Consider the following 24615-nt stretch of genomic DNA (forward strand, 5'->3'; position numbering starts at 1 on the left):
AATATAATATCATTGAACTTAATATTATTGGCATTTGCCATTCTTTTTTTGTTCTGTTTTCAAACTCCAGGGAGCATGGATAATCTGAGACTCACAAATAGTTGCCAGGTTCTCTACCAATTCTCATTTCGGTTTTCTCTATACTATGCTATCAAGATTCTATCTGTGACAAAATTCAGTGAGCTCATACGACAGATGAAGTGTGCAGAGCTGCAGCAAGCCAAGAGGAACATGATAGGTTTTCTGGGGTCACACAGCAGACCTGTGGGCCAGGCTTAGCCTGGGAGGGTGGAAGATGAGGATCACAAGACCATTGGAAGCTGGAGGAGGAAAACACGAAGGCCAATAACCCTAGTAGACTCTTCTCCCCATTTCTACCTTCTGTTCGACCACTCAGGCGGCGGAACTGTCCATCAAGTTTCTGCCTCCCCAGCGCAGTCTGGAAGTAGTTCGGGCTGTAGGTCCCCAGCTGATTGGAATTGGAAAGCACAGTGCGGTAAGTAGGATGCTAGGACTGACACACTCCCCTGTACATTGGTGAGATGGTGGGTGACACGTGATCCAGATGTGTAGGGTGGGCCCTTTGGCAAGTGCATCAGTGTTCTGGGGAGAGAGAGTTCACCAAGTGGGAGGCCACTGAGTCAGATGGAAAGATAGCTTTCACTCAGATTTCCCTCTGTGCAGGCTGCAATAACTCTATCTGAACCTGGACCTTGTCAAAGAAGCGATCGATGCTTTCATTGACGGTGAAGAATGGAACAAGGCCAAACGCGTAGCCAAAGAGTTAGACCCACGGTAATCGCCAGGAGATTCTTAGTTCCTTTTGTAAACACTGAGGGAGATTTCTTATGGTGAGGGTGTGGTGTTTGCGTGACCATAGAGTTAGCACTCTCTGTGTATCTTCCCAGGTATGAAGACTATGTGGACCAGCACTATAAGGAGTTCCTCAAGAACCAGGGCAAAGTGGATTCGGTAAAGCTCTCAGTGTTAGGAGGGAGAAAGCAGGAAGAGGCCAGAGGGGCTAACTAGGTGGTTGAGCTCTTGTCTCCCATGTGTAAGGCCTAGGTTCCCCAGTACCACCAGAACAAGAGTAAAAGCCAAATTTCCGAAGAGGTTACTAGAGATCCTCCCTTCTCTCAGCGCATCTGTCTTTACTGCTCCACAGCTGGTGGGTGTGGACGTAGTAGCCGCCTTGGACTTGTATGTGGAGCAGGGTCAGTGGGACAAGTGCATTGAAAACAGCTACCAAGCAGGTACCGCTGGCCCTCCCATTCTCACCCACCTCTTCCTGATTCCCTACCTGCTTCTGAGCATCCCACCCCTTAACTCCAATGCCCAATCTACAGCGGACCCTACTGAGCACCAGAGAGCAGTCTTCCGTCCTGATTCTGAGATCAGAATACTCAAGTGCCCTTTACCTCCTAAACAAACCCGTGCTCTCTTGTCACTGCCTGTTCTTGCTGACCCAGCCTTTTCCGTGCTGTTCCTCCACTCCCAAACAGAACTACAAGATTCTGCACAAGTACGTGGCCCTGTATGCAACTCATCTGATCCGAGAGGGTGGCTATGCCCAAGCACTGGCCCTCTATGTGCAGCACGGAGCCCCTGCTAACCCACAGGTACCAGCCTTCTTGGGATGAATGTTTCCTTCTTCGTCCTCTAGAACCATCCCCTTCATTTGTCTCAGAGAATCCTGAGCTGAAACACCCTCTGGAGCATTTACCCTTTGAAAAAAAAAACACCCAGGCAGCTGTCCATGTTCTTAGTAAACATACACAGACCTGTCTGTCCAAGAGGAATCGTGGATACCCTTCTAGGGTCCTTACTGATTTCCTCTAGAACTGACAGTTCTCCTATGGAGAATCAAGAATTTCTAGACTAAGCCTTAACATCATTAATCACCCACACTTACTGAACACCCAGCTAATATGATAGGGTTTTTTGCTGTGAGTTTTGTCTCTTTTCTGAGTCAGGAACTCACGTAGGCAAGGCTAGTCTGGAACTATGAAGCCTAGGATAACCTTGAAATCCTGGTCCTCCTGCCAAACTCAGTTTTTCCCTTAGGCCTCTCCTTCCTTCATCAGTCTCTTAGCTCCACAGCACACAGCTCCCTCACTCAGGTCCCCTTCCCCTCGACCTCTAGAACTTCAACATCTACAAAAGGATCTTCACTGACATGGTTAGCTCTCCTGGGACCAACAATGCCGAGGCCTACCATAGCTGGGCTGATCTTCGGGATGTCCTCTTTAACTTGGTAAGCAAGGGTCAGCAATGACATAAAGTTCCTTCTGTTCTAGTCTCCTTAATGGACATAAACCTTTACCTTCTCGGTGGCAAACGGCCAGCAGTGGCCACTCTACAATCTTCCTTGGTCCTCCCTCTGACCCAAGCCTAGCTATGCTCTCCCTCCGACCCCTCTTTCTAGTGTGAAAATCTGGTGAAGTCCAGCGAAGCAAACTCGGCAGCTCACGAGGAGTTTGAGATGAATGCTGCTGATCGCTCATTACTATGCGACACGATCTGCGGCCCAGAGTATCAAACAGCTGGTAAGATGCAGCCAGAGAGATTCAGCACAGAGCACTCGGTCACAAGGATTCACCCTCAAACCTCGGGAGCCAAACACATCCAAGTTCTGGGTCTTCGAGCACATTTCCCTCTGCGCTTCTACCACTCCGACACTTGCTGAGATGGGTTTCTTCCCAGGCTGTCTGGCCTGAGGGCTGTGCCTCATTATGTTCAAACGTTCAGATAGCATGTTAGTTTTATGTACCTCCTAGAAGTACACACACTTTGGCTTATTTAGTTATAACTGTGCATACATTTCATGTATGTGGTCAAATTCTCAAAGTAGAAAAAGCCCCTTACATAACCTGAGCTGGTCACCTAATGCTGATGAAAAGAACTAAGACCAGAACAGCCTGAGATCTAGAGGGTTCCGAACTGCTTGCTGGTTGTCTAGCTCCATGGCTGGCTTAGTTACAGGCTCATTGGTCTGGTAGCTCAATCACCACAGGGCCGGGATCATAAACTTTGCCTTGAATCCACAGGAAACCGTAGCTGCCAGGCTCTCCATCTCACTCCTGCGCCACAACCCAGCTGTTACCTGCAGACAAGGCCTTTTATGAAGCAGGCACTGCTGCCAAGGTGAGCTGGGCAAGGGAAGGGTGGGGCTGAAGAACTGCAGAAAGATGGAGACTGCCTTGGGCACCGCTGAGTAAGGAGCTGATGTGGAGGACACAGCCTGCCTTTTCTGGAGCATTCTCCCTGACCCCAGAGAAGTAGATCCAACCTCACACCCATCTGCACCTTTTCTGTGATAGGAAGTGGCTGGGAAAACATGGCTTTCATTTCCTCAACCGATTTTTGGATCTGACTGACGTAAGTAGAGAAACTGTGCCTAGAGACTGGGGCCTTTGCCTGTCACCCGCTGTGCCTACCTCATGGTTGACTGCTCTGCCACAGGCAATCGAGGAAGGGACTCTGGACGCTCTTGACCACTCCGATTCCAGGACACAGACATCCCCTTTGAGGTGCCACTCCCGGCCAAGCAGCATGTACCGGTAAGGTGTCACCAGTGGGTCGGCACCGAAAAGGGTATAGAAGGCTTTAGGATGCCATTTTTCAGTGACATCAGCCCTAACTGTTACTCAGGGGAAGCAGAGGCAGTTCCAAGGTGGACTACTTGTAGCTAAAAGCCGATGTACGCGCTAAGGGCTAGCAAGGCCCTGTCCTCACCCCCAAGCCTCCCAGCCCTATGTGCTACCTCTCTTTCCCAGGAGGCCCAGAGAGAAGAGGTCGAGGACTGGGTGCTCACAGTCTCGATGGATCAGAGGCTGGAGCAGGGTTCTGCCCCGGGATGAGCGCGGTGTCTATGAGGCTTCCCTGGTAGCAGCGAGCACTGGGGTTCGGGCCCCTGCCCTGCCTCATTACAGGTAAGGAACCCCACGTTACCCCATATCCCGTGGAAAGTAGAAGTAAAAAGGAAGGAAAAGAATCAAAATTCATTTCAGAGACAGGACCACCCATCCCACTCTACTCCAGGCCGCTGTTTATCCTTCCCAGTCTCTTGCCAATCCCATCATCATCTCGTCCTCCACAGGTTACCCCATTCTGAGGAACAAAATTGAATTTAAGCGACCAGGGAAGGCTGCTAATAAAGACAACTGGAACAAGTTTCTTATGGCCATCAAGGTGAGAGAGGGAGTCAGTCGTAAAGGAGAGCTGGGAATGGGGGGGGGGGGGGGGGGGAGGCACTCCGAGTAGGATTATCCAAAAGGCAGGACCAGACCCTGCACCTGATCCTCAGGACACCCAGGAGCTCAAAGGAGTCCCTCTCATGTTCTCCCCTTTGCCCACAGACCTCCCACAGCCCAGTGTGCCAGGACGTACTCAAATTCATCAGCCAGTGGTGTGGTGGGCTCCCCAGCACCAGCTTTTCTTTTCAGTGGACTGGTACAGCTGAGGCCTTTAGCCCTGTCCCTCATTAAAACTCTGTAAGTAGTCGAGACTGCTACATTCTTTAATCAACATCTCTCCACCCAGCGCAGTGCACTGGGCTCTAAAAGTAATTGTAATCAGGCAGAAAACAAAAACTAGTCCTTTTATTACAATTATTTATATCACCCTCGGGTCAGGGCCCCTTGCGTAGTAGAAGACACCTGTGGGATTACGCCTCGGAAGAGCAGCTGCCTGCTAAAGAAAGAGCCGACCTGCATCAGAGAGCAAGCAATATAGCAAAAAAAAAAAAACAAAAACGAAAAAAAAAAAACTGGTCCCAGTCCCAAGAATGCATCCCACCCAGAGCCTTTTACCTGTCCTAAACCCAGGTTTTCTGTTTAGTCTGGAAATCCTGGTGGTGGTGGAGTAGCTGCACGTTTTCTGGTCTTTTAAGCTCAGAAGGTTCAAGGTCGGTCAGTTCCTCCAGCTGCAGGAGAGGGTGGGTTCAGTAACTGGGCCTTAAGAGACACACCTTTCAACACAACCAGGGTGTGTGAATGAACCCTTCCTGTTTCTCTTCCTTACCTGCTCCTGCAGCCCTTCCTTCCTGCAGGGCCCAATTCCCCGCAGGGTGAGTGCAGCTACACAACAGTAACCAGAAAGAGCAGCCTCGCCTGCAGACATGAACAGAGAGGGGATCCAGAGAGCCAAGGCTGTATCCTAAAACCAGAAAGTAACAAAGAGGACTAGGCCTTGGTAGGGGGAGGAGCAGCACACGGGGCAAAGGTGAGGCCCAGAGAACACCAAGAATCAGCTCACATAAATTCTTGTGGGATCAAAGGGGCAGTCAGTGTGTCCAGGCCCCTGGTCCAGTGGTATGGAGGGATCCAGCAGTCCTGGATGGCAGTCAGCAATAAGGCGGCGGCCACCATTGGCAACAGTGAGCGACACAGCAAGAAGGAGGCCCATGGAGCAGGCAGCAGACACAAGCAGATTCACTAAGGCCAGCGTCAGCAGGGCCCAGTGCTAGTGGGGTAGAAGACCGGAGTGAACAGCCTAGTTGCGTTTCCCCGTGATTTAGAAACCTTGAGTTTTTATTTGAGGCTCCTGCCCATTGGAAGTCTAGCTGAGACACCTCCACCCCTCTCACCAGTCGTGGATGAAGAAGGTTCCTGGATGCCAAGAGGGCCACAAGTCCCACGGAAACGCTCTGCGGAAGCAACAAGCCTAAGGCTCACTGTCTCTCTCTGTGCCCAGCACACCCCGCTTGCCCATCCATCCGCCAGCCACGCTCACCAGCAGCCCCGAGCCCACCGAGATGACATTGGCCGTGGTGTATTCCGGTGTGACCGCGCCACGGGGGCTGGCCCACGTGCCGCAGGACAGTACCATGCAGCACAGCGCCCACCAGAAGGTTCACGTGGCCCACCAGGATCAGAGCGAGGCCCACGCGCATCAGCCGCCTGGGCCCCCGGGGGGCGTCTGAAAAGTAGGGGGAAGGGCAGATATTAGCCGTGCAGGGCGGGGCCACAGGGCCAGCCGCGGCGCGTGGGACGCCGAGAAACTACAGGTAAGGAAAGCCAGGCAACTTACCGAAGACGCAGAGGCGGCAGCACCTCATCGTGGGCCGCTCTGCCCCCGCCACCACCGGTCCGCCCTATCTGGACCTGGGCCTCGCCCCGCCGAGCAGAATCTCAGCTTCCGCGCCGCCGCAAGGCAACTCCACCTGGGCCCGCCCCGCCCCCGACCTGAGGCCCAGCCTCCAAGGGCCGCCCCACCTGGGTCCGCCCCGCCCCACCTGGGCAGCTGTGCCACCCAATGAGCCGCAAAACACCAAGCCACGCTTTTAGCAAAAAGTAGACTTTATTACAGCAGCAACTGAGGCGATTCGAAATGGCCCCCGGGGCCACCCCTGCAGCACCACCTTTCTCTCCCGCCCATCCGCCCCAGCGGGATTGTAGAACTCTGCTCCCCCAGTGCCCGTGGGCCTCCTGTCCATACAGGCAGGGCAGGAGCCAGCAGGTCAGCTACTAGCCCCAGCTAGAAGGTGGCTGCTGAGAAGGCCCAGGCCCACGTCTGTGCAAAACAAGTAAACAAAGTGCAGAGGGGAGGAAGAGAGGGGTAGGGGCAGGATGATGCTCAATCAGGGAGCCCCTTAAGCCCTCCTGAATAATAAGGGGGAGACGGGGCTTCACAGGGTAATACTGACTGGGGAGAAGGGACAGGAGGACTGCAGCATGTCCAGGGACAGCCACACTCAGATAGGGGCCTGGCTCAAGTGAGCTCTATGAGGAGACGGTGACAGCGGCTGAGTTGAGGGTGCTGTTCCTGGCAAAATTGAACTTGTTGAGGGTCTCCTCGAGCAGAGAAGTCAGGCGGCTCTGATCAGCCTGAAGAAGAAGCTCAGTGAGACAAGGCTGAGAGACGATGGGGAGGCAGCCAGGGCACAGAGGGCAGGAACCTTCACCTCACTAATGAAGCCCAGCTGCACCAGCTCAGCTGCCAAGTCCGGGATGTTCTCATCTGACAGAAAGATAGGGGGTGAATGAGTCCATGTCTGGGAGCCCTTTAGCTGTTCAGAAGCTGTCACTTTCCCTCTCCCTGACATGCCCCTCAAAGCATCCTCCTCCCAAAACAAAGGAGACCCTCACTTGGCATCAGGTCACAGCTCAGGTGCCGGTGCAGCTTGCTCCTCCAGCTCAGCAGAAGTGTTAGCTATGAGAAAAGGACAGAGAATGAGGCTGCTCTTCTCCGTCCCGTTGCAGCCCCGTGCGCCCCGTGCAGCCCGGCCCTGAGCTTCATGGTGTTTGACTCCCTCCTCCACTGACTCGATGTTGCACTGCATCAGCACCACCTGGAACAGCACAGAAAGGCCGGCCACCAGAGACCAGTCACAAACCACCAACACCCGGGAAGCCTTCCACCCCACAGAAGAACCAGGTGACCAGGGGGCAGAAATGCACTCTACAGGACAGCGCCGAGATGAGATGTCCGCCCCACATAGCCAAAGACGCGGGTCACAGCAGAGTCCCCACCTTGCGTGTCTCCACCTCAGCTGGCTCAGGAGTTGGAGTTCTTGACAGAAGGGGGCACAAAAGGCGATTGTCACCTCCTCCTGCTGTGGCCTGCTGAGGCCGAGGTAGCCCAAAGGCTGTCAGAGGGTAGATCCCATTCCTGGTGGGAGATGACATAAGTCACATGGACTCTTTGAAAGTCGCAGGACACCTGCCCCTGCTTCCTCACAGAAGCCCACCTTCTCACCTGACATCTTCAAGAAATTTGTCTAATTCCAGGGCTGGTGACTGAGAGTACCTGGAATAAGGAGGAGAAAGAGCACGAGAATGAACATTTACAGAACCTCAGAGTGGTGGGGTCAATCATCCCTTTCAGACCCTCTCAGCTGGGTACTCACAAAGTCTGAACTGGTTCTCGTCCTGGCCCCAGCAGGGATTTCCGCTAGTACAGCACTGGTATCCATGTTTTTTTGTGACTCTCTCTAGAGCATTCTCTGGGATCATGTCTGGTGGGTATAATGGGTGGAACATTATGTAAGATAGAATTGGTTCACAGGAGGCTTAAAGGGAGGCACAGGGTTAAAGAATCCCTTTGGTAATAGAATAAAGATGCCATGCCAGTGATGGAAGAAGCCCCAAATTGGAAGAAATCCTAGTAATCTTCATTTAGCATGGACTCAGTCCCACTACCAATTTCTAGCAGGGTTCTGGAAACTCACGTTGGTGTCCTACAATACAGTGAGCAGCAAGGAGTTTGAGTGAGGGCACTTCAAACAGTGCTGGGTGGAACAGAAGTTCTCTGGCTGTGGTCTTGAGCAGGCTCAGACTGCAGGCACTTTTGAATAAACTCCTCTATAAAAGAACAAGGGGACTAAGGCAGGCATCTAGCAAGCCTCTCACAGCCTGTAAATATACATGCTTGAAAGCAACACTTGTTGAGGAAACACTGACCCATCTCTTGAAAGGCCTTTAAATACATATGTAATGTATAAACTTATTCACCATCTTCCTGGTTTTTCTTTTTAGACTTCATTTTCTGAGACAGGGTCTTTTTAGGTGGCTTTAACCAGCCTAGAACTCGCTATATAGTCCAGGCTGCCTTTGAACTCACTATTCTCCTGTCTCAGCCTTTGAAGTGCTTAGGATTACAGGCATGAGCCACCATGCTGGCTTTGGTTATTTCTTTTCCACTCTACAACACAACCTTTTTTTAATGTTGAGACTTAGTTTCTGCGTTTTGATCAAATCCTATGGCATCATACTTTCTTATTTTCAGTTTTAAAGGTCAGTAAGGTCACATACCTGTGATCTTTATCCAACAACCCATCCTAATGTGAACCAGACCCTGACTCCATTTTATTAACTCTTCGACTAGACCTCTGATTCTTTCTTGCTCCCCATTACTGTCCCCAATTAACTGTTAACATTCCTTCCTTGCTTTTTGTTTGGTTGGTTGGCTTTGTTTTGTGTTTTTGGAGGACAGGGTTTCTCTGTGTGTAGTTCTGGTTGTCCCGAAATTCCCTTGTTCCAGGTCTGCCTCTGCATCCCGAGTGCTGGGATTATGAATGCACACACACGCACACACACTCGCCACACGCACACACACACCGCTGTTGTTTTGTTTTTGAGACAGGGTCTAAGGTAGTCCAGGTTGGCCTTGACATGTTATATGTAGAGGAGGGTTGACCTTGAACCCCTGATTTTTCTACCTCTTACCTCCCAAGTTTTGGGATTATAGGTGTATGCCTCCATGCCTGACCTAACTGTTCTTGTTCAGACTGTCCTGTCTCACTATAGCTAATCTACCTACTGATTCATAATTCTTTCATCCTTTTTTCGTTGTTGTTGTTTTTGTTGTTGTTTTGTTTTTCGGAGACAAGGTTTTCTCTGTAGCCTTAGAGCCTGTCTGGAACTAGCTCTTGTAGACCAGGCCAGGCTCGAACTCACAGAGATTCACCTGCCTCTGCCTCTCAAGTGCTGGGATATTAAAGGCATGTGCCACCACCACCCAGCTCTTTCATCTTTTAAATCTTAGCTCATTAGATATAAATCCAAAATGACTGGTTTGATATTTAAATATACTTTGGAATGTCAAGATTATTGTGTAAGAGTGTGTAGCAACTGACTGAGGTAACCATTCAAAATCAGCTATCTGTATGTAGACATACTTAACTAAGAAATTATTTTTAACCTCAATCTTACCATCTGAACCCCTTCACAGGAAAATTGTGTTTAGTGTTTTCTATTTGATTGATTCCCTTTTCTCTTGGAGCATATCTCAAGAAGTACAATAAATTGAAAGCATTTGAAAGTCACTTAAGGATGGAGATTGTCCCAACGACTCTTACCCTCTGTAGTGGGTCTTCTAGTAGCTGGATGGCACTGCTGATGGCTTCCTGTGGCACATATGAGGATTCTCCATTGCCTGAATCTCAGCACTGCCCATCTGAATTGAGGAGGAACCCGAGGGGAAACTGAGATCTGAGGAACACACCCAGTGCTCCCACAGTCACTCCCAGCATTTCCCTGTCTGTGTTCGAATTCCACGCTTTCTCTTTTCCCTTCCCTTGGGTCTTCCTCACCTCCAGTGCACACATGCCAAAGGAGTAGATATCCAAAGCTGTTGTCACATTAGTGACTTCTAAAGAAAACAAATGTCTTAGTAAGAAAGAGAACTGATTGGATAATAAGTGGCCAAGTGGGTGGGGCTGGAGAGATGGCTCAGAGGTTAAGAGCACAGGCTGTTCTTCCAGAGGTCCTCAGTTTCACTTCCCAAGCAACCACATGGTGGCTCCACAATCATCTGTAATGAGATCTGGTGCCCTCTTCTGGCCTGAAGGAATACATGCAGGCAGAACACTATATTCATATAAATAAATACCTCTTTGAAAAAAAAGTGTATGCAAGTACACTTTTAAATGTATGTAAGTACAGAAAGATGAAGTTGTGGTTCTATTATCCCTGTATCTCAGGTTATAAAATATAAACCAAGATCTGAGGTCGCTCTATCAGGGAGGGCGTAGGTGGAGTGGCACATCTCAGACAGATGACACCTCTGTCTGAGGGACCGTAATTAAAAAAACAAAAAAACAGGGTCTGAGAACACGGCAGAAAGGCAAAACTACTCACCTCCATACTCTGGTGCAAAGAAGAAATGTAGGTTCTTCTGCTCTTCCCGGCAAGTCTTCACATGGTTGTTGATAGTATCAGGAGCCACTACGAGTAGGGAAACACCCACAATCTGACCACCACCAAAGCATGATCTTTACTCTAGAGAGAGGCTGCAAAAGCCATGTTTCTCCTGAAGTGTGTTTTCTAATACTCAGTGGACCACAAACCTACCAGTCTCCCAATCTTGAGCTAGAGATTACATATGAACACCACCTATCTCCCTTTCTGCAGCCTAAGGTTCCTAACTCAGAAACAACAGAGTCTACACACTGTACAGACAGACACTGAGGCTTCAGGCTCATCAAGTAGCACAGCAAAGGAAAAGCTTTCATTTGTGACCTGCTCATCTTTCCAAAGTCACAGATCTACCAAATCCATAGGCCATAAAACGTTAGGTTTTATCTACCCTCATCTGCCCTGCCAATTAATATAAAAACACAGGCAGCCCTTCAAACTGTGGGACAAACTAAAGACCTCATGAACCTAGATAAGAAAGGCAAAGCAGGATTAACATACAACCAAGGAGCTAGCCTCTTCCTTACCCATCTGTGTTAACTGAACCTCAGCGAACCAATATCCTGAAATCAGTTTCACTTTTAATCCACCAAAACTTTAGACTTATTCCTCAAAATCACCTACCACAGGATCTGAACGGACCCCTTCGGGTACCAGGGCCAGGCCCATGCTGACTCACTCTGATCGTAACAATGACTACAAGTCACAGAGAATCTAGGCGCACAGTATGATTTAGGGAGCCAGCCGGATGATGAGGGAATATGACTAAGAGGAAGTGTCCAGCCAGGGCCGAATCCCAGGAAACAAGCAGGTTATAAAGGGACAAGCAGGTGGAGGCTGGCAGGGCAAAAGCTTAGCAGGCATAATTAGACACGGGGAAGCAGGGAACAGGCCTTGCTCCACGACTGCATGCACTGTGGCAGCCGCGAGGGAAGAGGAGCAAACGGAGCACAAACAGAGCCCCAAGTGGGGGCAGAGGGAGCTCTCACCATTAGCAAAAATCCTATGAAAGGACTGTTGGGAACAGAGCAGCCCGTAAGCGGGAGGAGGAAAACAGAGAAAAGTTGTGAGCGATGGAGCAGCCAAGCCCCAGACAATGGGTAACAACACACAAAACACAGCACACGGAAATGTCACTGCCCACAAATACACAGCAAATGAAAGCACTCACAGCAGGCACAGTCTGGAACTCTTTGGTAGGGTTTGGCCTCATATCCATCTCTTGCCCTTTCCAAGCCTCCTATTTCTCTGTATTAGTCCAAGTTTCTCTCAAGAAGTACAAGCTTGTATACCCTACCCCATTTCCACTAATTGGTCTATCCCTATGAATTACCTCTACAAAAAGTCTATCTCTTTTCACCAGCCCACACCTCAAAATTCACTATTCTCCCCACGGCCTTTTACCTCTACCCCCATGGTTCCCAAAATTCCCGAGGCTCCCCCTGCCCAGAATCTCTCCCTCCCCCTCACCAGAGCCAATCTTGATGAGTCCGTTGTGCTGGCTGGATTGAAGATGGTGTACAGGTCAGGTTCCCATGGATGATGGGAGGGTCACAGGAGTGCATGGTAGCTGTGGGGGCACTGGGCTGTTAGAGGGCCACTAGGAAATTAAGGGCAGGGGGAACCCAAGGGTTCAGAGAGCAAGGGCCAGGTCTCCTCCTGGCCACCATAATGACAGTCCCTGTACTCTGAATCTCTATTGTGCCAAGTGACTTAATAGGAAAAGAACAAGGAGAATGAGGCAGGGTCAACTGGTAGTGGTTAGGACATGAGGCGGACCCCATAAGGGGGACTAATCTTGTCAGACAATGACTCAAAGAATTGGGGAGAGGCAGAAGAGAAAAAGCAGAGTAGTGCTGCAATCTGTTTAAGAAAATAAATCAGGAGACACTGGGGAAAAACCAACCAAGTATTACTTACCTTAGGGCAGAGAGGATCTGTGTGCACCAGCGTTCTCCAAGCCTGGAAAAGAGTTTGGTCCAAGGATCCGCAAGTAATTCTTCCTCTCTCCCTCTTCCTTCTCCCCTCTCCACCACCCACCCTCCTTCTCTAGGGTAGCACTGTATCGCCCTGGCTGTCCTGAAACTATGCAGAGCACACTGGCCTTGAACTCCCTGAACCAAAGGTATGCACCCCACACACCCAGGATACTTTCCTCTCTCAGCCTTCACACTAGTCCTTGCCATCCCTCGTTAATTGGCTTCATAATTACCACCATCTTTTTAAATCCCTAAACCAGCCTGAAACTATAGCTAGCCTCCCTCCGTACCTTTTCATTCATAGTCTTGTGGTTCTTTTTGGTCTTCTTCAGAAAACTGCTTAAGGCTTCCAGAATGACATGTATTCTGTGATGAAAATCACCCTACGAAAGTGAAGCACTTCCTATTAAAGCTTTAATCTAGACATTATCTCTCACTTGCTGACATTTATACCAGATACGTATTAAACTGTGTTTGTTCAACTTCCCTTTCTTTAGGATCACTTTCTTAGGCTTAACAGCACAAGGAAAACACAGAAGCAAGTAAATGTTCACTCATTCTTCCCCACGTTAGCTGGGAAATTGCTACAGTAAGCAGATGAAGCCCTGCTCTCCCTTCCACAGCTAAGATTTCAGTTGTCTCAAAATTACCTTGTCTTAACCTCTGAATGTAAAATGGACAGTAAATACAGCTGCTCTCTGGCAAAGAATTCAGGAAATACTAGGCAAAAAACATCTTACCCTGGCCTTGTTCTCTTTAACGTCAGCCCAATACTTGTGAAACTTAACAATGTTAAGATGTTCAACTGAATCAGATTATCAAACACTGCACGGACCTTTTCCTGGAGCAAGAGAGATAGGGACAGCAGTTCACAAATCGCTGTAATAATACACAACCCCTCCCCTTAGATGATCTAACCATGAAGACTCTCCTACAGCACTTTCCCAACAATAGCTGTTTAAACACTGGTTCTAATGCCCCCCAGACCTCATCACCTACCTCGCTGCAGTTTGTAGTTCTTGCGTTCAGAGAACTGTACCTCATTCCATACAACCTCCACACCTTCCTCTGTATCCATAGCCAGGTATGCACTGTCAATACCTGGAACATTACGCTGATTCACCTGAGAAGCAGTTCAAGTGGAATTAAAATCACCTCACAAACCCACCATTTTAGTATTGCATATGACCATCTTCCAAACCCCACCCTACTCAGATCTGGTCTGCTCCCTGGACAGCTACTCCAGTTCTCACTGTTTACAACTCCATTGCCATCACATCACTCTCTTCCCCTCCTCTTCTGCCAGCGTCCACAGGGTGGACTCTTCCAAGATCTCAGACTCATCTTCACTTTCTTCTTCCTCCCAGGAGAAGCAGCGAGGTTGTAGAGGTCACAGGAGGGTGACACTGAAGTCAGGCCAGGAGCTGAAGAGGAGGATTCTACCTTTGGGTCTGAGCCACTGCTGACTACTATGTTGGGACTCCCCCTTCCGACATGCTGGAATGAACACTCAGCCTGAATCGGTGGGCAAAGACAGAAGACAGAGGTCAAAAACAGATCTATAAAACTTTAATAGTTTTAACCTCATCTTCAGTTCAAAAAACCATATATACCTTATTTCCTTTAAATCTAAAGTCAGACCTAACTCATACCCAAATACTGCAGTTGTGAATGGCTCTCCTCCCTTCTGGAAGAGGCGTTACCTTAGCTGGAGACCACCCCAAGTGCCAAACACAAGGCTAATGACAGCATAACCCACTTTGTGCAAACCCAAATACACAATAAAAGTGGGTTCCCCATTTCTTCTCAGAAATAGTGATGCAAATGATATATTTCCCATTGACTTGCCACGGGCCTCAATTTCACTGTGCTCAAAAACAAGGGTATACAGGCAATACTCAGAACAGATGACTCTAGACTCCAAAATGTCCACTGAGGACAGCCCTATGTGCCTATCTCATCCTTAGCCAGCTTGCTGAAATGCCCAACTGATTTAGTCTGCTAGAACCAACAGTGACATTATCCATCCCTCCCACACAGACAGCTGCTGTTGGGCCAGGTACTGGCAAATGGGCGCTGTCTAACACCATTGCTTTTCATTTACTCACTGAGATGTTTAGTCACATTTGCAGTTACTGTAGGTCACACACTGGGTGGCTGTTTGAGATACATCAGTGAATTGAAATAAATGAAATGCTGAACTTAATTAGAACAAACTGAAAGAAAAAACAAAGCCCTCAAGCTTCCCGCTCCCCTTGCATTCACATTGCTCAGAGGCTCTGACTTGCCCATTCTCTGAAGCACAGCATCTGACACCAGTCACTGCCTTCGGGTACAGATTATTCAAGCTACAAGCCCTCCATAGGCAACGTGTTTTTAAACGGCAACATTTCTGCAGGGGCAGAGCTGCTTGAAGGAAAGCCTAAGTTTTTCATTAACCATGAAAAAATAATAGGATCACACGCAAACAAAGGCTGTAAAGGACCTGCAACCTGTGTGTGCTAAGGCTCAGGGGGGTACTGTCTAGTAACAAGGTGATACCCTGAAAGTAAACTTGCACTCCAAAACAAAGTCAGTTCAGAACACCAGAAAGCTGCAATCAACACCACGCCGACCACACACTTCTCTCTGACGCCCCTTTCTGCACATCTCTCCCAAGTCCACACTGTTTGACCAGAATCGAGAGCTACACAGCGTTCTAGTAAATTCCAAGAGCAACACAGCGCTGAGGAAAAAAATATCTGGTAGGATAGTTCCCCGACTTAATTTCTAAGAAAATCCTTGTCTACCCGAGAAATTCTCCTCAGTCTGCCAGAAAGCTATGTATGCGAATGTCTTAGTAATCTAACAGAAAAGATGAGCTAGGCTAAGAAAATAGTAGTCTGTTTCAATCAGTTCCTAGAGCAGCTCCGTTCACTCGATGTGCCTAAAATCTGAGCTGCTCAGTTAAATTTCTAGCGCGATTACAACAGACGGTAAGAGTAGATCGTCAATACAGGAAGCTGTACCTATGAAATCTAAAACTACTGGACCGAGGGACACGGCCACTTCACAGGTCACAGGAAGAGAAGACTGTCATCAGTTAGAGACCAAATGTCCCGGAAGGTACTCGCTTATGTTCTTCCCTCCCCAGTCACGCCCCAGTGGGGAAAATGAGAGCTGAGCCTAAAGCACCCCTAGCACGCCCGCCAAGGATGCGAAACTTCTGCCACACGGGGGGGTTCGGCCCTCGGGGCTGCTGGCAGGTTTGGGGGATCACACGTGGGAAGGCTCATTTACATCGGCGAGGGCGATCTCCCCGCAGCCTCTAGCTCCCCCGAGGGCGCACTGTGCATCCACGCCAGGGCATTGTCTGTATCTTGCCAAAGTTGTTCTCCGGGCTTCCACGGTTAGTTGAGAGCCCACTGCCGCGTCACCCCCACATAGCTCGCAGCCACAGGCCGCTCTGAGGAAACCCCATTAAAGCCTCTGAGGTCAGCACAGCCGCACAGTCGGAAAAGGAAGCAAGCTCGGGGGCGCGAGGCCCTCAGCATCTCAACACTCCAACAGGTCGCCAGGCCAGCATCGGGAGGAAGGGCGGCGGGCGCCGAGCGCCCCAGCAGACAGGCGGCCGAGCACCACCGCCACCTCATCAAAGGCCGGCCCCGCCGCGCCGTCAGGCCGCAGGCCACGCCCCCCGCGCTCGGCGCGCCGCCCCGCGAGCAGGCCGGGCACGGACGCCGCGCTTCCTTCCGCAGGGCCCTCCGGCCCGGGCACCCCGCCCCGCCCCCGGCCCGCGCCGCAGGCCCCGCCTCTCGCCGGCCAGAGGTCCAATCAGAGTTCCAAGAGAACGCCGGGGCCCCCCGACCGCGCCCGTAGAATTCCGGGCCGCCGCGGCCAACGCCGGAGACACCAGGAGGGCGGGCGGCGCCCCTGCGGCCAGGGTGGCCCCTCAGCGTGCGACGGGCCGGGCCGAGTCGGGCCCCGACTCCGGGGGAACAGGGCCGCCCGACAGCAGCAGCCGGCCGCGTCCCGCCGACCCGCGGCTCGGGGCGATCCCGCCGCCCTTCCGCGAGCCCCTCCCTCCAGGGCCTCCTTCTCCGGCGCTCACCTCCCGACTCGGCGCCCGCAGCCTGCGCTTCAGCTCCAGCTCGGGTTCCGGGGCCCTCGGATCGCAGGCGACTCCCTCACAGCTGCGCTCCGCAGCGCAACCGAACTGCGGCCCCCGCCCTCGCGGCGTCCGGACCAACAGATGGGCGGTGCCGCGGCGCCGCACGGTTTCCATGGACAGGGCGGCGGGGGGCGGTTCCCGCAGACGGGCGCTCTCAGGGCAGCCTCCTGCCGGGTCTCCTCCCCTTGCGGGGCTCCGGCCCGACGGCTTGCCAGCGTTGTCTCCTGTCTCTCTGTCCACCTCCACCCAGTCGAGGTGCCCCAAGTAATTCTGCCGGACGAAAGCGAGGCCTTCTCCCTCTTCTCGAAAGCGCCATGACAGTCCTAATCCTTCGAAAAGACAAAAGGAAACGAGGGGGTGCAGCTTCACTCCAAGGGACGAGCCCGCCCATAGTCCCCGTTTGGGAAGGAGACAGGGCTCCCGGCACCCGTTTTTCAGAAAGCTTTTTGTTGCTGCTGTTTTTAGTCGCTTAACATGAAAATTAATAGTTGTTGGTTTGCATAACACTATGCCCAAACCACACCTGACGTGACCCTCATTCAGGACGAACTCACTGAAATTATCCATTGATAGTTGACGAATGCGAAAATGAAACAAAAAAAAGTTACCCAAATTTAAGCCCAATGAAGAATCCGAAGTGAGAGATTCATCAAAACTGTCTTTGAGAAAGTGTTTGGAAAGAATTTAGATTGGCTGCCATTCAGTGTCAAGAAAGTACAATAGACTCCACGTAAGCCGTCATCTTGGAAGACTAAAGGCAGAATCTAAGTGGTGGAATTCATTCTGCCATTGTACATGGTTTATCAGGGACAGGGTGAATCAGCTGACCTGAGAATGTCATCATCACCAATTTCCCAGCCCATAAACGGACTAATTAATCCTACTTCACGGGTTCAGAAGGAAATGCTGTCGAAACTGATTTTCTCCTCGCTCCAGTTTAAAGGACTTATTTTAAAAACTAAATTTCCTCTGGGTAGTGGTGGCACACACCTTTGCTCCCAACACTTGGGAAGCAGAGGCAGGTGGATCTCTGTGAGTTCTACAAAATGACTTCCAAGACAGCCAGAGATGTTACACAGAGAAACTTTGTCTTAAAACAATAACAACAACAACAAAAAAAACCCTATATTTTCTACGGGTGGTTGTGTGGTGGTGCACGCCTCCCGAGGCAGAAGCAGAGATCCTCCAGGATAGCTAGGGCTTCACTGAGAAACCCTGTCTCGGGGGAGAGGGGACACGAATAACTAAATTTTCAACAGTTATGTTGATATGCGGAGCTCAGGCAGACGGCTCTTGCCAGCGTTATTCTCCTGTCTCTCTGTTCCACCCTCCACCCAATCGAGGTGAATCTCTGTGAGTTTGAGGACAAACGGCTAATAATGAGAGCCTGTCTCAAAAACCAAGCTTTTTTTTTTCACCCAGCATAGTGGTTCAAACCTGTAATCACACCATTCAGTAGGCTAACGTCATGAGTTCAAAGTCAGTCAGGGCAATAGTGAGACCCTCTCTCAAAATAAACAAAATAGAATCCAATGTGTATTAGCAAACCTTTTGGATTAAAGATGCATATATACCTAAGATGTAGAGCACACAATTTCAAAGTGTGTTTTAGTCTCAAGGGGAAGGATACTCATCCTCTTCGGATTAACCTTCTCTCCTGCGGGCACCAAGGCATTGGAATTCCTGAACCGTGGCAAGCACTCATTAAATATCCGTTCATGCTACTGTAGTTCCCCAATATTTTCTGTCAGCGCTATCAACCTTTGCATTTCAACTAGCTATTTCACATATACATGGAGGATCCTTTGGCAACCTCATTTTCAATCCTCTCTCATTCATACTTAAATGCTCAACTGCCGCCTACACCTTTACCACTTCATTTATGTTTCCCTGATTACAAAAGTAATAAATATATCCTGCTATTAAAGTAATAATGCTTATTGTAGAAACTCAGAAATTGACAGGGAGCGTGGGCTCAGCAGTCAAGAGCACTGTTTGCTCTCACACATAACCCTGGTTTTGTTGCCCAGCCCCCTAGAGAGCAATTCACAATTGTAACTCCAGGTCAAGAAAATCTGGCACCCTCTCTTGGTCTCCACAAGAACCAGGCATGCATGCACCTACACGTAGGCAAACATAAGCATAAGAAACTTTTTTTTGAGGCAGGCACAGTGGTCATGCCTTTAATTCCAGCACTTGGGAGGCAGAGGTAGGCAGATCTCTGAGTTCAAGGTCAGCCTGGTTTGCAGAGCTAGTTCTAGGACAGTCAGGGCTACATAGGAAACCCTGTCTCAGTAATATAATAACAAAATAAATAAATCTTTGTTAAAGAGCCACTAAAAAGAAGTTGCAGGGGGGGAGGGGTGTACATGCCTTTAATCTCAGCACTTAGGAGGCAGAGGAAGGCAGATTTCTGTGAGTTCCAGGACAGTCATGGATACACAGAGAAACCCTGTCTCATTAATATAATAATAAACAAATAACTAAATATTTGCATTAAAACCCACTAAAAGACATCTCAAAATGTTTCAGGCATAATATCTACATGGTAACTTCTATGAACCAGGCACTGTTGTTTGGTTTAGGTTTTATTTACTGTGAGTGTGTACATGTTCCAGTAAGCATGTTGCTGGTCACAGTCTTAATGGGGTTATGATGAGAGAATTCAGATACAGCTACTCTGAGCTCCTGAGTGGCAACATAGCCCCTAATCTGCCTTTTTTCTTCAGCACCTTCTGTTTAACATATGTGAATCGTGTAGGTAGGAGAGTTTCCCAACGGTTTGTAAAGCCTATGCAAGACTTAGTTGGGAGACAATCTGGAAAACCATGAATTTTCTGATTGAGAATTTGCACTTGGCATTGTCCCTTTGGAAGCTTAATTAAGATTGTTTTGGGGACATGGAAATCAATTTGCTAAGGTGTAAACTGGAGAATATTGAAGAAGCCCTCAGCGAAGGGAAGGTGGTTCAGTCATACAGATGAATGCACCCTGCAGCTGGAAAAGGATGATTTTTCATCCTTGAGGTGCCTCTGTACTTCTATCCTGGACCACGTGAATGACCACCCACACCTGGTATACAACAGGCTTATGTTAATCTAATCTTCATAACGATTATGTAAGTATTAACAATTTAATTTTAGAGACCCTATTAATCCTATTCCTTCAAATAATTAAGATTTTCTTTTTCTTTGTTTTTGAGACAGGGTCTCTCTATATAGCCCAGGATCTACTGAAACTCACTATGTAGACTAGGCTGGTCTCATATTTAGAGATCTGTCTGCCTCTGCCTCCTGAGTGCTGGGGTTAAGATTTACACCACCCACACCCTGCTGCAGGATGAAGTCTTAACTACTGAGTCATCTTTCCAGCCCCTATACAATACTTTCTATAACACCTTTTTAACTTTATCAATAAAGTATTACATTTCCCAAATATATCATATTTAATTAATAACTACCATTGGGCAATGAAATGATATCTAACTAAATATTATTAGCAGTTAATATTCCGTTGTATCTTGCCTGTTTGTGAAATGATTATTTGGGGGAGGAAATACAGGTATTGCATTGATATGTTAGATTTTATATGGAAGCTTTATTAAGACAGTGTTCTGCTGGGCAGGAACAGAAAGAAGACGGCTGGGGTGACAAAGTGGAAGAGCACTCACTACATATCCACCTGTGCCTTCTGAACTTTCTGCTTGTGTTATATATTTGTATTTATGAAATGGAATAAGGGCTGGGAACAGTTCACTAGTAAAGGCTGCCTAACATTATAAGACTGTGTTTAATGAAAGCATGTATCATGAAAAAAATGGGGGAGACGGGGGAGAAAGGAAGAAAAATGGAGCAGAGAAGGAAACTAGTTAGTTAACAAATTAATACATTCCCGAGTGATTAGAGGTTGCGAGCTGCTCAGAGATCAAGTGCTTCGCCTAGCATGCTCAAGACCCTGGGTTACATTTCCAGCACAAGAAGAAAAACTTCATGTGTATAACACATTTGCTTGTTTCCTCTTACTTATTAATTAATTAATTTATTTATTTATTTATTGCCTGCCTCTGCCTCCCAAGTACTGGAATTAAAAGGTATGTGCCACCACTGCCTGACCTTCCTCTTTCTTTTTTAGACAGAATCTCACTGTGTAGTCCTGACTGGCCTGGTAGTTACTATGTAGACCAGGCTGGCCCGGGACATATAGTGATCTATCTGCCTGCATATTCTCTCCCAAGAGCTAGGATGAAAGGTGTATGTCACCAGGCCAAGGCAGGGCTCTTAAACTTAATGTTATGACACCTCAGTCTCCAAGTGCTTGCCATATAGCCCAATCCAGCTTCAACTTGATGTTTTGATAAATGTATATATGATCACCAAAATCAAGCTATCGGCAAATTTTTGGTTGAGGGTGATTATGCTGATCCAGATAGTCAAACTATATACAATGAACACATTTTGTTCCTATGCCATACAGCAGCCTTGAATGCTTGGGACAAGATTCAAGAACTAGAAAAAAGAATTTAATCGTTGTACTAAGGTTATACAAGGCCCAAGAGAACCATTTAGTGGCTTTTTTGTAAAGATTAACTAAAGCTGTACAAATAGGAGTAGCAGATCCAGAAGTTAGACGAGTACTCATTGAACCTCTGGCTTTTGAAAATGCTAATATAGAATGCAAAAAGATACACTGGCCCTTAAAGTCAGATCAGCTCCAATGACGAATGGATTCTACACGCAACCCATTTGAGCCCTTTGACTACAACATGAGACTTAGGTAGGAAAAACAATTTCCAAAAGTATAAAAAGACATCAAAATACCAATTGTTTTAATTGTGATTAGAATAGGCCATCTGAGACGGAATTGTAGACAGGGCATTCACCGAAATAATGTTTCTTCTGTGAATAACCCAAATAGAAGTTCCCAACTTTCTGGATTATGCAGAAGATGCAGTAAAGGCCCAACAATGGACCAATGAATGTAAATCAAAAAGAGACAAACAAGGCAACCCATTACCATTGGGAAACTCCTTGTGGGGGACCTCTCACAGGCTCCCAGGCTGAAAGTGGTCCAGCCATTCCCAATTACTGTGGAAGACATGCCTCCCCAAGAAAATTAGAAAATCCAGGGCTGGGCTGGAGAGATGGCTCAGAGGTTAAGAGCACTGACTGTGCTTCCAGAGGTCCTGAGTTCAATTCCCAGCAACCACATGGTGGCTCACAGCCATCTATAATGAGATCTGGTGCCCCTCTTCTGACATGCAAGCAAACATGGAAGGAATGTTGTATACATAATAAATAAATAAATCTTAAAAAAAAAAAAAGAAAAAAAAAAGAAAATCCAGGGCTGGAGGAGATGGTTCAGCAGTTAAGAGCACTGTCTGCTCTTCCAAAGGTCCTGGATTTCAATTCCCAGCAACCACTTGGTGGCTTACAACATCTCTAATGAGATCCGGTGCCCTCTTCTGGCCTGCAGGCATATATGCAGGCAGAACACTGTATATATAATAAACAAATAAATCTTTAAAAAAAAAAAAGAAAGAAAGAAAATCCAGTGCCCTTCTTTAAAAAAAAAAAAAACCCCATACTGTTCTGAATGATAGAACTAATCATGGAGGATTGAAACAAAAATTCCAATAGAAAATAGAAAGTGTATAATTGGCAGATTTCTAAAAATGATCAAAAACCCCAAACGAGAGAAAGATTACAGCACAAGTTGGAACCTTTGAAGATCCCATGATGTGTGAGGAATATGGGCAGGGAAACAAAATATGTCATGTAGAGAAAAGCTTGGGAAGTATTTTTATTTAGGAAGAGGATGTTGGGAGGATAGGGTTATGAAAGGACGGAAAAAGATACAGAGACACAGAGGAGAGAGAGAGACAGGGAGAGAGAAGGAGGGAGGAGGAGAGAGAAGGGTGGGGAGGAGAGAGAGTTGAATCTTCAAAAAAAGGGTGGGAGAGAGAGAGAAAAAGAGAAAGAGAGAGAAGGCCTGGACCAGCCTGCCTCTCTGTGGGAATGAGATGCTTGTCTCTTAAAGAGACAGGCTACTGTCTGGGTTTACACTGCCAGGTGACAAGGAAGGCCAGCATAACGGAGATTATGGATCAATAACATTATAATTAAAGTATTATTAGACACAGGTGCAGATGTGACTATTATTACTCCAAGAATCTTAGATCCAAATTGGATCTTCAGGGTGAGGATGTTCAATTCCTGTAACTGGAACCCTATCTCAGGTAAAAACAAAGCAAGAGATGGGTTGAATACATAGGTCTAGAAGGACAGAGAGGAAGGCTGAGACCATATGTGGTTCATATAGCAGTGAATCTATGGGGTTTGAGATATGGCATAACAATGAAATACCTAGATTAACATTCCTCGTGTCTCAGATATGGACCATAAACCAAACTCATGTTTCTGGGAAGAATATTATAAGGTACTATAAAAATATTCAGCAAACATTAGAGTATACACAAAACACACAACAACAACTGGTGAAACTCTAGACGGGGTACCAGTGGCCCTACCTTTAAAATGATTAACTGTAACCTATATTGGTTAAGCAATGGCCTTTAACAAAAGAGAAACTCCAGGCTTTAGAACAGCTGGTACAGGAGCAACTCACCATATTGAAGAATCAACCAGCCCTTGAAATTCTCCTATATATGTTGATAAAAAGAAATCTGGGAAAATGAAGAATGGTAACAGATCTAAGAGCTGTTGATAAGGTAATTCAGCCAATGGGCTCTCTGCAATCTGAATTGTCCTTGCCCTTCCCTATTGCACTAAAGGATGACTTCTTATAGTTATTGATTTAGAAGATAGTTTCCTTTACCTTTACAAGAAAAAGACAGAAAAAATGCCTTCACAGTGCCAGCTTATAATAATTCTCAGCCTGCTAAAGATGTCAATGGAAGATTCTCGCATAGGGAATGTTAAATAGCACCATCCTGTGCCAATATTTTGTAAATCAGCCATTGGAAATGATACGTAAGCAATCTCCTGAATCTATAGTTTACCATTACATGGACAACATTTTACTATCTGATTCCAAATGTAGATACTTTAGAAAGAATGTTTGAAAAATAAAGAAAAATTTGTGTTTTGGGGGGTTATAAATTGCTTCTGAAAAAATACAAAGAGAATATTCTATTAATTATTTAGGCTATAAAATAGGTTTACAAAAATTAGACCTCAAAAGGTGCAAATTATCAGAGATCAATTGCAGACTCTGAATGATTTCCAAAGGTGATAGGTGACCATTTCCCATCTATGGCACCACTATTGGGATAGAACCTGATGACCTAATTAATTAAGTTTTAGATGGTGACAAGGATTTAAATAGTTCTAGGGAATTATCTGCTGAAGCTGAGAGAGAATTGACTTTGATTGAAGAGAAATTACAGAAGGTACATGGGGATTGTAAGGATCCAAATCTTAACTACATTCTGGTCGTCTTAACCCTCTAAACATTCTCCCTCAATTTTTTAATATTTATTTATATGTATACAATATTCTGTCTGTGTGATGTCTGCAGGCCAGAAGAGGGTGGCCAGACCTCACTACAGATGGTTGTGGAGCCACCATTGTGGTTGCTGGGGGAATTGAACTCGGACCTTTGGAAGAGCAGGCAATGCTCTTAACTCTGAGCCATCTCTCCAGCCCCCCTCCCTCAAGAATTTTAATGCAAAAGGAAGATATTATCTTAGGATGGATCCTTTTACCACATAAACCAGAGTAAAAAAATTAAAAAACGTATGTGGAAAAGGTCTCTGAGTTAATTATAAAGGGAAAATGAGACTTTATCAATTAGCAGGAATAAACCAGCAGAAATTATAGTACCAGTCACT

The 24615-nt window shown here is 47.5% G+C and overlaps 3 protein-coding genes across 3 annotated transcripts in view; 1 reads left to right on the plus strand and 2 right to left on the minus strand.

Moving 5' to 3' along the window:
* Positions 1-4505, plus strand: part of Ift172 (intraflagellar transport 172) — a 39803-nt gene extending 35298 nt beyond the window's left edge. Inside the window, 20 exon segments of the mRNA XM_038318149.1 lie at positions 398-503; positions 693-795; positions 909-972; positions 1166-1238; positions 1489-1619; positions 2144-2254; positions 2426-2485; positions 2487-2546; positions 3048-3089; positions 3091-3144; positions 3223-3227; positions 3325-3344; positions 3347-3378; positions 3463-3499; positions 3502-3560; positions 3777-3842; positions 3844-3912; positions 3914-3932; positions 4100-4191; positions 4359-4505. Of these exon segments, the coding sequence (XP_038174077.1) occupies positions 398-503; positions 693-795; positions 909-972; positions 1166-1238; positions 1489-1619; positions 2144-2254; positions 2426-2485; positions 2487-2546; positions 3048-3089; positions 3091-3144; positions 3223-3227; positions 3325-3344; positions 3347-3378; positions 3463-3499; positions 3502-3560; positions 3777-3842; positions 3844-3912; positions 3914-3932; positions 4100-4191; positions 4359-4487 (1332 nt within the window). The 3' untranslated portion in view covers positions 4488-4505.
* Positions 4506-4581: 76 nt separating this feature from the next.
* On the minus strand, positions 4582-6073 carry Krtcap3 (keratinocyte associated protein 3). The gene is given in 8 exon segments (XM_038318148.2): positions 4582-4692; positions 4812-4924; positions 5023-5157; positions 5257-5463; positions 5588-5647; positions 5734-5805; positions 5807-5919; positions 6031-6073. Coding segments are annotated over 7 exon segments (723 nt in total). The 5' UTR covers positions 6059-6073; the 3' UTR covers positions 4582-4692; positions 4812-4816.
* A 208-nt stretch (positions 6074-6281) lies between these two features.
* Positions 6282-17333, minus strand: Nrbp1 (nuclear receptor binding protein 1). The gene is given in 30 exon segments (XM_038319366.2): positions 6282-6827; positions 6905-6960; positions 7089-7152; positions 7238-7291; positions 7473-7511; positions 7513-7539; positions 7541-7561; positions 7563-7611; positions 7699-7749; positions 7850-7878; positions 7880-7921; positions 7923-7957; positions 8171-8265; positions 8267-8301; positions 9800-9879; positions 9882-9897; positions 10034-10092; positions 10581-10667; positions 12108-12138; positions 12140-12218; positions 12558-12591; positions 12885-12969; positions 12972-13019; positions 13357-13421; positions 13424-13460; positions 13620-13745; positions 13907-13933; positions 13935-13981; positions 13984-14131; positions 16707-17333. Coding segments are annotated over 30 exon segments (2298 nt in total). The 3' UTR covers positions 6282-6722.
* Between the last annotated feature and the right edge of the window lie 7282 nt (positions 17334-24615).

This window comes from Arvicola amphibius, chromosome 2 (genome assembly GCF_903992535.2).
Source record: "Arvicola amphibius chromosome 2, mArvAmp1.2, whole genome shotgun sequence".
NCBI classification, from domain to species: domain Eukaryota; kingdom Metazoa; phylum Chordata; class Mammalia; order Rodentia; family Cricetidae; genus Arvicola; species Arvicola amphibius.